Raw genomic sequence first — 13,451 nt, forward strand, 5'->3', positions numbered from 1 at the left:
GCCTTTCTCTCACTTGATATTTGATCTTACTCTACCCAAAGCGACCGAAGGATGCAATCACTCCTTTCAGAAAGTGTACTGGGACATTGGCAACCCCCAAGGCGACACACTCAGCGTTGAGGCACGGGTTGTAATGAATCTAGTCGTCACCATTGCCACCGAGACGAGGATGCGAGCCAAGGGTAATGTGTTTTGAAATCGACTATGATGAAGCTGAAGGGGCGCGCCTAGGGTCTTGACCCGTCTAGACAAGCAGCTTCTTGCTCTCCCGGAGTTTCCTGGAAAGAGGGATGTGGAAAGGGCGAATGGTCACTGATACATTCGAATACTGATGCTTCGTTACAAGTAGTCTGGCCGGCACGAAAGGGGTTCATTGTTCTTTGACCTCGTTATCATGGCCCAGCATTCTTGTCTATATCCGCGCAAGTCAAGGCACACGACGTTGCAGCTATTAGACCATGATCTGTTTCTGAGGACTGAGTCCTGAGAGCTCTATCGAGATTTCTATGTATTGTTGTTCCTTCATACATGTACTATCACTCTTTTCTGAATGCTACCTCCACCGTGCATATCCACACCTAGTACTTTCAGATGCGACGCGAAAAGCGCAGACCATCGCGAACATTAACCCAGCCGTCGCAGACCATAGCACACACGTAAAATACCCCGAGCCAGAGGTGACCAAGCACCTCGGCCCGGGCGATGATCATAAAAGTCGGCTGCTAAAGCAGATGTGGCACACGATAGCGGATGGGAGTAACAGGGACCGGACCGTTAGACTGCATCCTGCATGACTGCGGAATACGCCATGGCCACCGACATGAGTGCGATTAGGTATACCGGTTCATAACTACCGCATCTGTATAGTGTGTTCAATTCCGGTTGCAAGGTACAATCCTTTGACACGAATGTGATTCAAAATAGCGACGTACGTACTCGTAGATGGGCGCTCCTACTTGCACAAGTAGTAGTCTGCTCTCATCGACGCTGATCGCAACTTGAAAGCCTCGGAGTCATTGGAGTACCAACCAGCCCAATGAAATGTTTACACACAGGGAAAATTGAGTGTCAGGATTAGAATAGGAATACCGGAACCCGTAATAATGCATTTTCTCCATCAAAGACCCCGTTCAGATCCATTGTGGTAGGACAAGCCACTAGATCTCCCAAGTACCGCTGTCAACAATCGTAATACTACACGAATCTGGCCGTCAGTATTCTAAACTTGCCTCGTAGTTCTTCTATTGAGACAGCAACGCATTCACCGAGTCTGGTTCCTCGAGGCTGTGGTGAGGATATATACTTGCCCCACTAACCCCCACAACTCCTCCATTCTGCCAGCCGCCCGTGCTTCGTAGCGCTGGGCTCTGTGGGATTCTGGAGTGAGTTTGACTTCACATCTCCCTTGAATCTGAAGTGCTCTAAAATGGTCTTCGCTCTTGATACAGCCACAGAAGCCGATGCTCCTCGCATCGCCGATATTCACATGGCGGCATTTCACACCAACGGCATGCTGCTGGCCCAGTTTCCCACGCCGGCCGTGCGAAAGGGTCTATGGACGTCGCTCGTCGACAAAGTCGTCAAGGAGATTCGAGATCCGCAATGGGAGGTACTAGTAGCTAGAGAGGCTGATGATCGAGTTGTCAGCTTTGCCAAATGGTGTCTTCCCCTTTCTGAGTCGACGGTATATGAGGAAGAGCCATGGGTATGGCCCGAGGGCACCAATATGGCTATTTTGAACGCTTGGGTAAAGAAGGTCGAGCAGGCAGCGAAGGAAATAATGGGGAAAACACCATGTTATCGTACGTTTTGTGCGATCCGGTTATCTGATTGCGATTGCTTACACCCTCCAGGCCTCAGCTTTATTGCGACGGACCCATCTTATGCCCTGCGCGGAGCAGGGTCCCTGTTGGTCAACTGGGGAATTGAGCGTAGCAAGGAAGAGAACATTCCTATTGCCTTGGAAAGCACGCTGGATGCTGTACCATTCTACCAGAGATTGGGGTTTCAAACAGAGGCGCGTATTTCCATGCCCCTGGAAGGCATCGGAAAGGATGGTGAGGCCATCCTGTACGAGGAAGAATGTCTTGTATACAGACCTAAGACTAGAATATCATGCGAATAAAGAACCATGCAAACCAGATTGGGCAGCACCAGCCGTATTTCTCGTTCAAGAGCCCATCAGCCAATGTAGCATTCCACTCCCACCTCCAGACCGTTACAGACAGGGTAGCTGTCTTGTGTTCGATGCTTGCGCTGAAACGGAATACCCGATTGTTGTCTTGCCCTCTCCAGAGACTGTGATGGATTCCAGAGCTTGATCTTGTGCAGAGTCCATTCTGCCGCTTCTACCTGAGCAGCTCGTAAACCTTTCTCACGCTCGTGACTTGGTCATAAGTGAGATCATCGTCGATGTCGAGACTCGGAATTGCGCCCTCTGCGACAATCCGGAGAATGTACAGCGTGTCTTCGGAGAGGCCGTTGTCAGGATGATTGTCAAAACGGTGCGTCAGATGGCCCAGACAAACTGTCTAGGTTCGCCGCTCATGCCCCCTCTACAAGCGGTGCTTTGCCAAGAAGCTTCGGCGCCACAAAGTCCTTGCTGAGATGCCATGGAATGTGGTCATGGTCTGGGAGAATGGGAACCAGGTCATATCGTCGTTGAAAAACGTGACAGCGCATATCCAGGTATCGCCGCGTCGACGGCACAGAGCCTGGCTACATCCTCAGCACAAACGGGCACCGCAACGTGCTGTACCCCCCCAGGTTCAAGTTCCATATGGTCGCTTGGAAATGAACACCATCCCAGGCTTTGAACAATTTGGGCTGAATGACCAAGAAGAGTACACTGGCCACACATTTCTTTCCCACACACTGCCGGGTAGGGAGCGTCTTGCCCAACTCCTCGACCAGTCTTGATGCATATCCCCGTCCTCGATAGTCTGGATTGCACATGTTCAGCCCCCCGGCCCTAGTTCGGATTTCTCCTTGGCAATTTCTTACCGTCCAAACCTAGGTCATAGGGTTCTGAGGCTTCTACTCCGTCGCCCGTGATATTATGATATCCTTACTATATGGTGATTTAAACCTCTTGATATCCTTGCTATATAGTGATTCGACCGTTCAATTACTTCAATATCCCTACTATACGGTGATACAAATAATTCAAATCCCTACTATACAAAATGAACTACTGTACGATGATGTAAACCCCACTAGATAACTAGCACTTAAATCACTTCATACACCTAAGGAAAACTCTGTTTATCCCCATGACCTACATACCTACTGTCTACATTATTTCAGTTTCGTAATAACTCCACAGTGTCCCGCAATGCGGCCCGAGCCCTATTTGCTCATTTTACACAGTAGTACCCCGCAGTCATTGAGGCCCCGACCATTTCGAGCATATCTCTTGCCAGCCGTCGGCCTCCCCGAATCTTGCTCTCCTGTGATCACACAGTACTTCTGTGCTCAGCCATTGGCCAAGCACCCTTTGTTGATTGAAGACATCAATCTCCACAATGCGGCGCATTTACCAGTCCAGCCGCTTGGTCTGATTTGAAATCCGCCGTGCTGGAGAAAGTGCTATGGCATTCAAACTACAGGAAAGGAATGAGAACTCACAAAGGAGAACAGCCCAGATAACTGCGATGGAGTCAGGGACATGGTGTGGACAAGTCAAGGAACTCTTGAGGAGGTATAACTCACTCGCGTGAGGCTACGATGTGACATGAAATCCTGTAGATATTTTGATGTAACTTTGGTGTCTATCCCCTTAGGACGTTTCAGGAAACAAAGGGATACAACAGGGATACTTGTTAGGACCTCGACAGAACTGTTCCTCGACTGGGTTAAGCATGGGAAGTTGGAAGCTCAACAGCATTACCAGCATTCCTAACCTGCACCCTCAATAAGTCCCTTCTTTCAATTGGAGCTTGGAGCTGCAGACAATTCCGAGCCCCGGACTGCAGTGGTATCCGGATCTGGTAACGCGCACAAGTGATCAACACGAATGGACACAGCTGAGGAGATCCTAAATATGGGGCAAGTCGGCGACACCGCAGGTACATGATCTGTGGGGCTCATGTGCGCTCTTCCAGCCAGCCTAGTTTTCGGTTGATCTGACAGGTTTGAATCTGATGTGCCCTGTGTTATTAGGCTTGCTTTAGTTTATAGCCAGCTTCTCTGCCGATGATCGTGACTCCTAGCGGATAGCTATCTCGATTGACCCCGCGTTGAATACTTATTCGTTAGCTGAAGACTCCAGCTCCACCATAGACAGGCAGCAAGCCAGCCAAATCATGCCGACGTTGCCAGTTTCGGATCCCAGCTTTAGTTCCCTTCGCCTCGCCGGCGCATCTTCCGCTAGCTTGGACGATCCTCGTTCCGCTGATCTCCTAGCGGCCGTACGACAAACAGATTAATTTCGTCCTAGTTTTGTTGTTCGAAGGTAGAACGACTACGGAAGAGAGACTGGATAGAGTAGAGGACCATCGAGAGACTGTGGATAGATAGAACCTGATAGATGCTTACGAAAGAATGGACTTGATGCCATCGTTTTGAAGAATCTAAGAGACACAGATTCAACAATCCCGGCAAACAAGTCAAGACACAAGTCGAAATATAAATGGTAACTCAAAGGATTGCCTCAGTTAGACAGACGTCACCCTTCTCTGGGGACGCGAACCGGGGTGTATCCGACCTTTGCACTCAAGCTGGTGCAATAAGGTGGGTCGAAGTCCATCCTCGAGTAATGGTCTGAACAGTGTTCTGGCCATACGATCGCATCCAGCATGTATTAGCGCCGGCATAATTGTTGACCCACGCTGTGCGAACACAGGTCGGCTTTGAAGCACAGAGCTCCATGCATGCCATATACGATGGTTGAGAAAGAGTACCCACGTCCCAAGCGCCAGGATCGTTCACTATAAGCCAATGAGCATGACACAAGACATGGAAATGGGAGACATACACTTGGAGTAATATATTTTCCATCTCTTGCCACCAACAACTATCTCTAGTCCGTCATCTTTTTCGGCTAGATTATGTGAGCCATGGTCGTGTACAGATAGATATAAGGGGAGGCCTACTAGGAACGAAGCGGTCAGTGACCGTCTGTTGGTTAGACAACCGCGCAATTTCTTTGTTTGCAGCCTCGAGACTGTTCTCGCAGGTAGTCTTTGCCGCAGATATGCTGCTCTTCTCAGTTTCACACTGCTCCAAGGATCTACCACATTGGTCGTTCTTCTGTGCCAACTGCTCCTTCTCCGCGAGACATTGCTTCTGTTCCTCGGATGTTCCAGTCGCGTGATCATGTTTCTCGCCAGGCGTCAATAGTACAGCGCCCGGGACGCGGAATGAGACGGCGTCAGTTTTATCGGACTGCCAGCAGTTTCCAAGATACCACACTATGGCATGGTATGCTGGCTCCGCGGTACACAGCCGAGCGCAGTCCTCGGGCGATGCGCCCTCTCTGACCTTTTTAGGAGCGGGGGATATGTAGGATGTATCGCAGGCAACGGTGTAGAAGGTTGAGTCGACTTGGATCTGCGATGTTTTATCGGGACAGAATCGATTGTAGTCAGCGTTTGCGAGGCTGCTGACGCACAGTGACACGAACAGAAGGGACACAAGTCCAGAGCGGTAGAAGTTTGGTGCACCCATCTTGAGGACTGTCAACGAGAACAGAAGAAGGTAGAGGATGATACTTCATGAATGCAATGCGACAAGCTTGCTGCGCTGGGTGAGCTTTATAGGACTATCCCTATGCATGCTGTTGTCCATTGTCGGCAGTCCGAGTCACATCATGCCTGCGAATTTGCGGCTTCTGGTAGCCACTGCTTTCTCCCTTTTTCCAAAAGAAGGAAGAGTGAGCGATCGATCCTGTAGACCTCAGGGCAACTGCGTCTGATTGAGCAATATGCATCACTATCCCTGACTCAGTAGACAGTTCGGTGGCAACTGTGAGAGCTGCGTTATCCAAAGGCCCGCAATGTGACGGAGGCTGCATGACAACTGTGGTTATTGGATTTTTGTAGGCTGTATCATCGTTTTAATACGGAGACTAGCTGAGCTGAGACTGGAAAAGATGAGTTGTTCGATACATGAAGTATGTCTGCAGATTGATCTTCACGACCAGCTGATGCAGAGTAGCGCCACGCCACTCACAGCCAGACTATTGGAGTATTCTGCAACTCCTCCAGGCTGCTGTACCCAATGTTTGCTTGTGATTGCAGGTTAAGCGCCATCTTCTTGCATCTGGAGGTCAGAAACCAGCTCCAGTGTGGACAGGTAGATGTTCGCCAGGGCCCTTGTCAGCTCAGCCGTCTCATTACGGAGAGATCATGAATGATCTAGCAACTGCAATCGGGGTATCTCGTCCGTCCCCTCGCAATAATGTCAGTGGTTTAGAGCTAAGAAGCGTGACTATATAACGAGGCCATGATTCCGTCCATTGAACATAACCCATGCAAATTCGTCCCATTTTCCAACGTCGTTTTCCACCCCTCGAGCACGAATGAAGCACCCTCTGGCACTCTTGCTGGCTACTGGAGTACTTCAGGTGTCCTGCCAGCAGGCTCCTGGATTCTCCAAAGTCCTTGATTATCCCTCCCGCCTAATCACCCTCGATGACATTGTCCCGTTCACGTGGCGTAACCCTACCACGGCCGAAACCGATGTGAAGTGCTGTCCAAAGGGGACTTTGTATGACGGCACCAGGTGTCTGCTGTATTACAAAGGCATCTGTCCCGAGAACATGATCTTCGAGGATGGGATGTGTGTCCATACCAAAGGGCCCCAATGCCCACCTGGCTTCAAGTATCAAGACCATCTATGTGTGTCCACTCAACACCCGATTTGCCCTTCCGAATCCACCTGGATAAACGGGACCTGCACCCTGTCCATCCCTCCGAGGTGTGATGCTGGGTATGAGTTCAAAGACGGCCATTGTGTGTACCAAGAAGGTCCTCAGTGTCCCCATGGCTTCTTTCCCGAGAACGGTCGGTGTTTCTCACGGTCCAATCCGGACTGTCCCGATGGCTTACGGTACGACGGCGAGAGCTGCATCGCCAGGGACGGGCCGTCATGCGGGCGACAGGATCTTGTCGTTCTTGATGGGAAGTGCGTATCGAAGGAGCAACCGCAGTGCCCTCCTGGGTACAAGAACGATGGTTCTCATTGTCGTCTCACGCGGGACCCCGAGTGTCCCCCTGGCACAGTGCCTCGAAATGGACAATGCGCGTCTCAAACTCCGCCCACGTGTACATCAGGCCGTTTTGAAAATGGCCAGTGTCGAACAGACCAGACGCCCCAGTGCCCTCCCGGATTGGATTTGGAGAACAAACGATGCGTGCGGCGAGAGAACCCCGTCTGTCCCCCTGGGTTCGCTTCATCCTTCCATCGACCCTCTCAGACCGGACGATGCTGCCCAACAGCTTGGACGTGGGATGGTTCCTCCTGCATTTTGATCCCTTCTGATCCCGCATCGTGCCCAGAAGGAACCAAGTTTGACGGCGAAAAGTGCGTCACGACTTCTCTCGAGCAGCCACTCTGCGAAACCTCACTGGAGCTCCGCGACGGCTACTGCATATCAGAAGAGACGCCCATCTGCGACGTGGGAGTATGGAATGGACAGTACTGTCTGTTCGATGAAACACCGCACTGTCCGTCTCCTACTCGGTTCAATGGTGTGGAATGTGTCTCCACGCAGCCCCCGACCTGTCCGCCAGGCTCGCATGTCCACGCTAACCAGTGCCGTGGCGACAAGCCAGCGAGCTGTCCACCTCCCTTGCGACTAGTGAAAGATCACTGTGTGGACGCCACACCTCCAGAGTGCCCGACCGGCTTCACTCTCGTAGGGACTGTCTGCCGCTCGGTCAAGCCGCCTCATTGCCCCGACGGTCAAATGTACTGGAATGGGAACTGCATCATCCCAACCACCCCTCAATGCCCGGACGGATTCCCACCCGTGGGCGACAAGTGCCTTGCAGACGTCCAGCCGGAATGTCCCCCAGGCTTCCGAGTCGAGGGCAAGAACTGCGTTTCCACCGAGAACCCCGAATGTCCCCCGGGGCTCGATCGGGTCGGCGCAGACTGCGTCCATCGAGGCTCTCCTTCCTGCGCTCCAGGTACAGTGCCAGACGGAAACCGATGCATCTCGCTGGTCCCACCTCAATGTCCCGACGGTCTCGTCCCGCGAGGCAGCGAATGTGTGGCCAACGATAACCCCGAATGTCCACCGGGTTTCCGTTTCCTCGACAATCACTGTGTCTCTGAGAATAAGCCCCAATGTCCACCGGGATCTACCTTGGTCGGCGAGGAATGTGTTGTTGAGAAGGCCCCTGACTGTCCGCCCGGTACGGAATTCCACTCTGGGATGTGTGTCTCGACGAAGCGGCCGGAATGTCCCCCGGGCCTGGAGTTGAAGAATAATAAGTGCGTCAGGACCTCGGAGCCTGAGTGTCCTCGGGGCCAGAAATTCAATGGGTCCTTCTGCGCGTCCACGGATGATCCACAGTGTCCTGAGGGGACAAGCTATGATGGAGCGAGGTGTTCCGTCAACGCCAATCCTTCTTGTTATGAGCTTCAATACTGTCCTCCTACTGCTCCGTCCCGGAACGTTTTGGTGAAGTAACTGATTGAAGCTTCTTCAGTCGGCATCCCTGTGACGTGTATTTGGCTTATTGTCCTTTTGGTAGCTCGCGTTCTGAGTGAGTGATTCAGTCATTTGTCGTCTTTCATTGCGCTCTAGGAAATAACTACATACTATGCAAGTCATCGATTCTAGATACTGTCTAGTGCGCCTGTTCCTCTTGTAGCCTAGGATCAAATCATTGTCCTCGTTGGTAGTTAGAATGAAAACAGAGTCTTTAGACCTTGCTAGAAAGCCGTCCTTCCAGTCGTGACAGATCGAAGCACACCTTCTTCAGCCAGCTGCTTGATCATATTGAACAGCATAAAGTCGCACCCCCGGCGAGCAATGATGTTGATCGTCACCGGCCACTGCTCCGTCACCATGGTCACCGGCGAGTAATAGTCCACCTGTCCGAGAGGAATTGTGAAATCCACACATCTACAGGTGGTCAGCTTGCCCCGAACGTGCGCGGGACATTACTCTGTACTTACCCAAATAAAGTACAGATACCGCTGCAAGACACGTCTGCATGCTCTGGAAACACGCTCATGAAAGTGGCGTTGGGGCTATTGTTCAACGCCTGCTCACGGAAACTCGGCAATCCTCCGGTGCCTCCGTCGCAGATCATCACAGCCTCGGAGCATGAGTCAGAGGTCTCATACAAGACTTCTTCCTGAAACCAGTTGACGGCTGCAGCTTTCGTGTGCAAGGCCTGCTCGTACCCGGACTGCGTGATATGACTGGCATCATATCTAGTCCATGCCTCCCTCCACTGCGCGTCGACGGGAGGGAAACGACCGTCATTCCTCGCAGCCCAGGTGGAGATCAGCGGTCCGTAGACCTTGGTTGACTGGGTCCACAACTGTAGCGTTGCCCCAGCGTCGTATAAGAGGTTCCAGTTGACCATGGCATCCCCAGCGGCCCCAGGGTAAATGGATGCGTTGCTCGCGGTCGCGGTGAAATTCGTCCGCTCGATCGTCATGTTAAACACCCTTATCATGCCGTGAAGGAACTTGTCGAGGATGGCCTGCGCTGCTGGATTCGCCAGAGGAAGATACTCCACTGGATACAAGATCCGCTTCGGAAATGCTGTTGTATCTGGTACCGATAGAGGGGGCAGACTGTTGATGGAGGGATCTTGATGCAGGCTAGGGGTATACCAGGCTTTGGCAAACTCGGCCCATTCCACAGGGTCACGAGAAAAGACCCCGACCGTATCCTCTCCTGCATTCAGTGGAACAGCACCCTCAAGCGACATCATACCCTGGCTAGGACGGTTCCCAAACGTCCCCGATACCGACGCTGGACGACGCATCGACGAACCCGTATCTGTTCCAATTGCCGCGTCAAACCAATTGTACGCAGCGATTCCGCATCCGCCTCCAGAGGATGAGGCCGAGCAGGTCAGGTACCCGTCACCCCGAGGGTTGAAGGGGGCCTGTTCATCAGTCCAATTCCACGGATCTGCAGCCGATGCAAATTGAGCTAGCTTGGACTTTCCTACTATCACCGCTCCAAGGTCGATCAAGCGTTGAATGGCAGGAGCAGTCGAATCGGCAATCGGTGTGACATGGATCCATGCCTGGCTGCCGGCTGAGGTCTGAAGGCCTTTGATATCAAAAAGGTCTTTCACCGCAACTCGCTTCCCTGCCAGTGGTCTATCGTCATTCCAGGAATGAATCCGACTGGGGGCAGGAATCAGTGGCCCCCCGAGCCGTGGATTCATCGCAGGTAGCGCAGCAAATGAACCAACCCCGTCGTTGGAAGAATATACACCCGTGACAAAGGTGCGAAAGTTGTCGACATACAGTCGGTATGTATCAAGAAAAGAGATGGACCCATTGTTGACGAGAATGGTAAACGGACCTGGTGGGAGGGGTGCGTCATGGTCCTCCTTCAGCGCATATCCATTGCTCGGGATACGATCAAAAGAGCTCGCATTGAATAGCAGACCAGCCACACCGAGGCTCCTGAGATATTCCTCTGCCGTCGAGTCCAATCTAGACCTTGGGACTGTTGATGTGAAATAGATTGCGTGCAAGAAATCGGCCGAGAAGACATCATCGTCGGTAAGGTAACTGGAGATGGTAGACTTCAAATAGCTGCCGGTGACCAGACTCTGGTTCACCAGAAGGACTGCTGATGGCACAAGTCGGGAAGTAGTGGTATAGTCCAAGTCGAAAATTGCCCTGGGATGTTCGATGTTGGCAAAGTATGTGACATTGCCGAGTTCATATGTAATACCTTGAGCGGATGGCTGAACATCAGTCATGGGAATCTCTCTGTTGGATATTCCAGATACCGCCGTACAGAAAAACAAGCATTTGACAAAAACAGATTTCCAAGGGTTCATGTTGAAGGGACGCTCCTCGTAAGAACCAACTTAGCGGTTCCTAAAGACTGTGGTCGGTCCTTATGTAGACAAAGCAGACAGCAGCCTCTGAGACTTGGGCCAAAATACATGCATCGGCAAATGCAGAGTGTGCTTTCCCTTTGCTGAGATCGTGGGCATCGTGTTTCTCAATTCTCGATCCTATTTGACGCTCGTTGCCAATGTTGCACAACAGGCAGACACTAACCACGGGCTGGATTGGTGGAGTCAAGACATGTTTGATTACATTACACATATTCGGACGGATATCGGGGCACTGGTGCTTCTAGATACCACATTCGCAGGAGTCCTGACTTGCATGGTAGCGTTCCTATTGTTCTCATGTGCCACCCTATTATTGTTCAGTCTGTCAATATCAGCACGACCGTCGTCCGCATTGTCTCTATTTCAAATCCACTAGTCAAGCCTGAGGAGACATTTCAACCAGTAGTTGTTCAATATTTAATGTATATCAACGTTTTCCGTTCACACGTGGCATAAATTCCGGGCCGCCATGACTCTTTCAGTTTTCATATCTGCGTTCACCCCCCAGGGCCAATTTCAATTGGGTACAGCGTGCAAGCCGTAAGCGAGATATATACGCCCATGCATTAGGTGTTGTTTCAAGGCGGCTTCATAGGTAGGAACTAGAACACCTGCGAGCTTCAAAATGGGCATTATACACTCTCGGTAAATGATCATCGCGGCAGATTCAATAGGCTTGAGGTAGCAATGTGGGCCTCTGCGACGATGATTGTCGCAAGGTGATTCCCAGCAACACCTACAGCAAATACCTCGAGCGTGTCTAGCCTGGTATGAGAACATATGAATTGACTCTTATGAACTGGACACAACGCTTCCAACAGTGAAACTTGCAGTGGCACCTACCGTCTTTTTGTTCGCGAACGCCACTGTGAAGTCCCGGGCCAGGATTGGATGGACGCCTCAATGACATTCGCAAGCGAGGCCATTGCGCCGGTTAACGGACGCAAGCAGATTGCCAGCGGCTGTCTGATCAAGATTCGCCGGGTGACGGGTTGCTGCTTGTCAGGTTACCTTCGACTGCTTGTAAGCGCTGTAACTTGACCTCCTTGTTGACTTGATCGACAGCAATGCAGCACCACGTGGCTCGGTTGTCTATACATAATACGACGGATATACGAGGGTTCTGCAAGGGAAGTAGTCTTTCGCTTGATAAGAGTCACGTCCAATTGCAGATTTCATTCATTGGGGCCAGTGTGTGATATTTATGTTGCAAGAGAGTGTAGGAGGCGAGATCATGATTTATGGATAAGTAACTGCAGAAATATACATACCGTTACCAATTAGTGACCGATACTATAAAGCGACTTCACCAGGGCTCCGGACTCTTCATGGGGTGATATGATATTGCTAGTTGAAGATATAAAAGTGATTTCTAAATCTAGTCTGAGCTGACTGGAGAGCTAGTGGCAAAATGTGATGTTTCTTGTGGAGGGGCGGAAGGGAAACGAAAAGATAAAAAATATTTTTAAAAAATGACCTACGCAGGATTCGAACCTGCAATCTCTTGATCCGTAGTCAAGCGCCTTACCATTGGGCCAGCAGGCCTGGTTGTTGTGATAAGCAGATACTTTTGACATCATGAACAACTGGCTTCACTGCACCCTGTTTTAGAGTGGTCGTGGGTCGGTTTGGGTTTGCGGGTTGGGTCAGCCAGTCTTAATCCTGCTTCCCTTCGACTATCATCTATACCTGTTTCTCGTATGACACCCTCCCTCTTCGGCTAGAACTCAAGTCCGACTATGCTTTCTGGAGTGCCTAATTGGCTAGAGAACAGCCAAATATGGACAACGGCTGTGCTTGTGGCTGTCACGAGATGGTGAAACACGCGAGGCATCGAGTCCTCCAGGCACCTTTGTTCCTTTATATTTCGCCTTGAAATCTGGTTTTGATGCCGATAGATCGTACGCAGTCCTCCGTACCTGCAACGACTTTCTCGTCGAAGGACTTGATTTGAGTAAGTGACTAGCTATGTGGGACAAACTAAACATCCATGCGTGAGTGTTTGACACCGGAGACGGCCTACTTCTTGGCCATACCTCAAAGCCAAGCGGCTCACATTACTAGAACCTGATCAATGCATAGTAAAGCGCAGCAATTGATGGATGATCATGTCGCGAGGAATGGCCCCCATTTGTGAGCTTAATTCGGGACAAGTGATTTTGGCCCGGAGACTTGGCTTGTGGCACACCCGCCTGTCCTGCTCTAGCTTGCCCAGGCCAGGAACAACCATCTAATTTCGTAGCCTAATTATCCTCCTCGGAGAGTCCGACCTAAAGCAGGCTAGTACTTTGACCAACTACTGATCTCCGCTATTGGACATGACTGCTCCGTATAACTAACTAATGCATGGGACTCCCTGACTTGGCCCATGGCGGCACAGCCTAGGTAGGAGATGTA

At 51.2% G+C, this 13,451-nt stretch overlaps 4 protein-coding genes and 1 non-coding gene across 5 annotated transcripts; 2 read left to right on the forward strand and 3 right to left on the reverse strand.

Annotated features, from left to right (window-relative positions):
• Positions 1–1,426: 1,426 nt before the first annotated feature.
• AFUA_2G00380 (GNAT family N-acetyltransferase) lies at positions 1,427–2,919 on the forward strand (the record flags this gene model as incomplete). The annotated part of the gene is made up of 3 exons (XM_744081.1): positions 1,427–1,802; positions 1,854–2,057; positions 2,597–2,919. 3 exons carry the CDS (start codon positions 1,427–1,429, stop codon positions 2,917–2,919), a joined length of 903 nt encoding a protein of 300 aa, XP_749174.1.
• Positions 2,920–4,331: 1,412 nt separating this feature from the next.
• Positions 4,332–6,088, reverse strand: AFUA_2G00390 (uncharacterized protein). The gene is made up of 3 exons (XM_744082.2): positions 5,094–6,088; positions 4,976–5,041; positions 4,332–4,928 (listed from the first exon to the last, which is right to left on the reverse strand). The coding sequence occupies exons 1-3, from the start codon at positions 5,665–5,667 to the stop codon at positions 4,714–4,716; spliced, it is 855 nt and encodes a 284-aa protein (XP_749175.1). The 5' UTR covers positions 5,668–6,088; the 3' UTR covers positions 4,332–4,713.
• Positions 6,089–6,209: 121 nt separating this feature from the next.
• AFUA_2G00400 (cell wall cysteine-rich protein) lies at positions 6,210–8,638 on the forward strand (the record flags this gene model as incomplete). Its single annotated transcript, XM_744083.2, has 1 exon — positions 6,210–8,638. The coding sequence occupies exon 1, from the start codon at positions 6,521–6,523 to the stop codon at positions 8,636–8,638; it is 2,118 nt and encodes a 705-aa protein (XP_749176.1). The 5' UTR covers positions 6,210–6,520.
• A 245-nt stretch (positions 8,639–8,883) lies between these two features.
• On the reverse strand, positions 8,884–12,583 carry AFUA_2G00410 (amidase family protein; the record flags this gene model as incomplete). The annotated part of the gene is made up of 4 exons (XM_744084.2): positions 12,326–12,583; positions 11,898–12,193; positions 9,130–11,819; positions 8,884–9,076 (listed from the first exon to the last, which is right to left on the reverse strand). Exons 3-4 carry the CDS (start codon positions 10,989–10,991, stop codon positions 8,884–8,886), a joined length of 2,055 nt encoding a protein of 684 aa, XP_749177.1. The 5' UTR covers positions 10,992–11,819; positions 11,898–12,193; positions 12,326–12,583.
• Positions 12,528–12,599, reverse strand: tR(ACG)3. Its single transcript has one exon. It is a non-coding gene (tRNA).
• Between the last annotated feature and the right edge of the window lie 852 nt (positions 12,600–13,451).

The sequence above is a fragment of the Aspergillus fumigatus genome, chromosome 2 (genome assembly GCF_000002655.1).
Source record: "Aspergillus fumigatus Af293 chromosome 2, whole genome shotgun sequence".
Classification (NCBI taxonomy): Eukaryota; Fungi; Ascomycota; class Eurotiomycetes; order Eurotiales; family Aspergillaceae; genus Aspergillus; species Aspergillus fumigatus.

Coding starts and splice junctions, on each gene's coding strand:
- AFUA_2G00390 (XM_744082.2), bottom strand. CDS start 5,667: ATGGGTGCACCAAACTTCTACCGCTCTGGACTTGTGTCCCTTCTGTTC. Junction 5,042..5,093: donor CACTGACCGCTTCGTTCCTA/GTAGGCCTCCCC, acceptor CACATAATCTAG/CCGAAAAAGATGACGGACTA. Junction 4,929..4,975: donor GAAAATATATTACTCCAAGT/GTATGTCTCCCA, acceptor ATTGGCTTATAG/TGAACGATCCTGGCGCTTGG.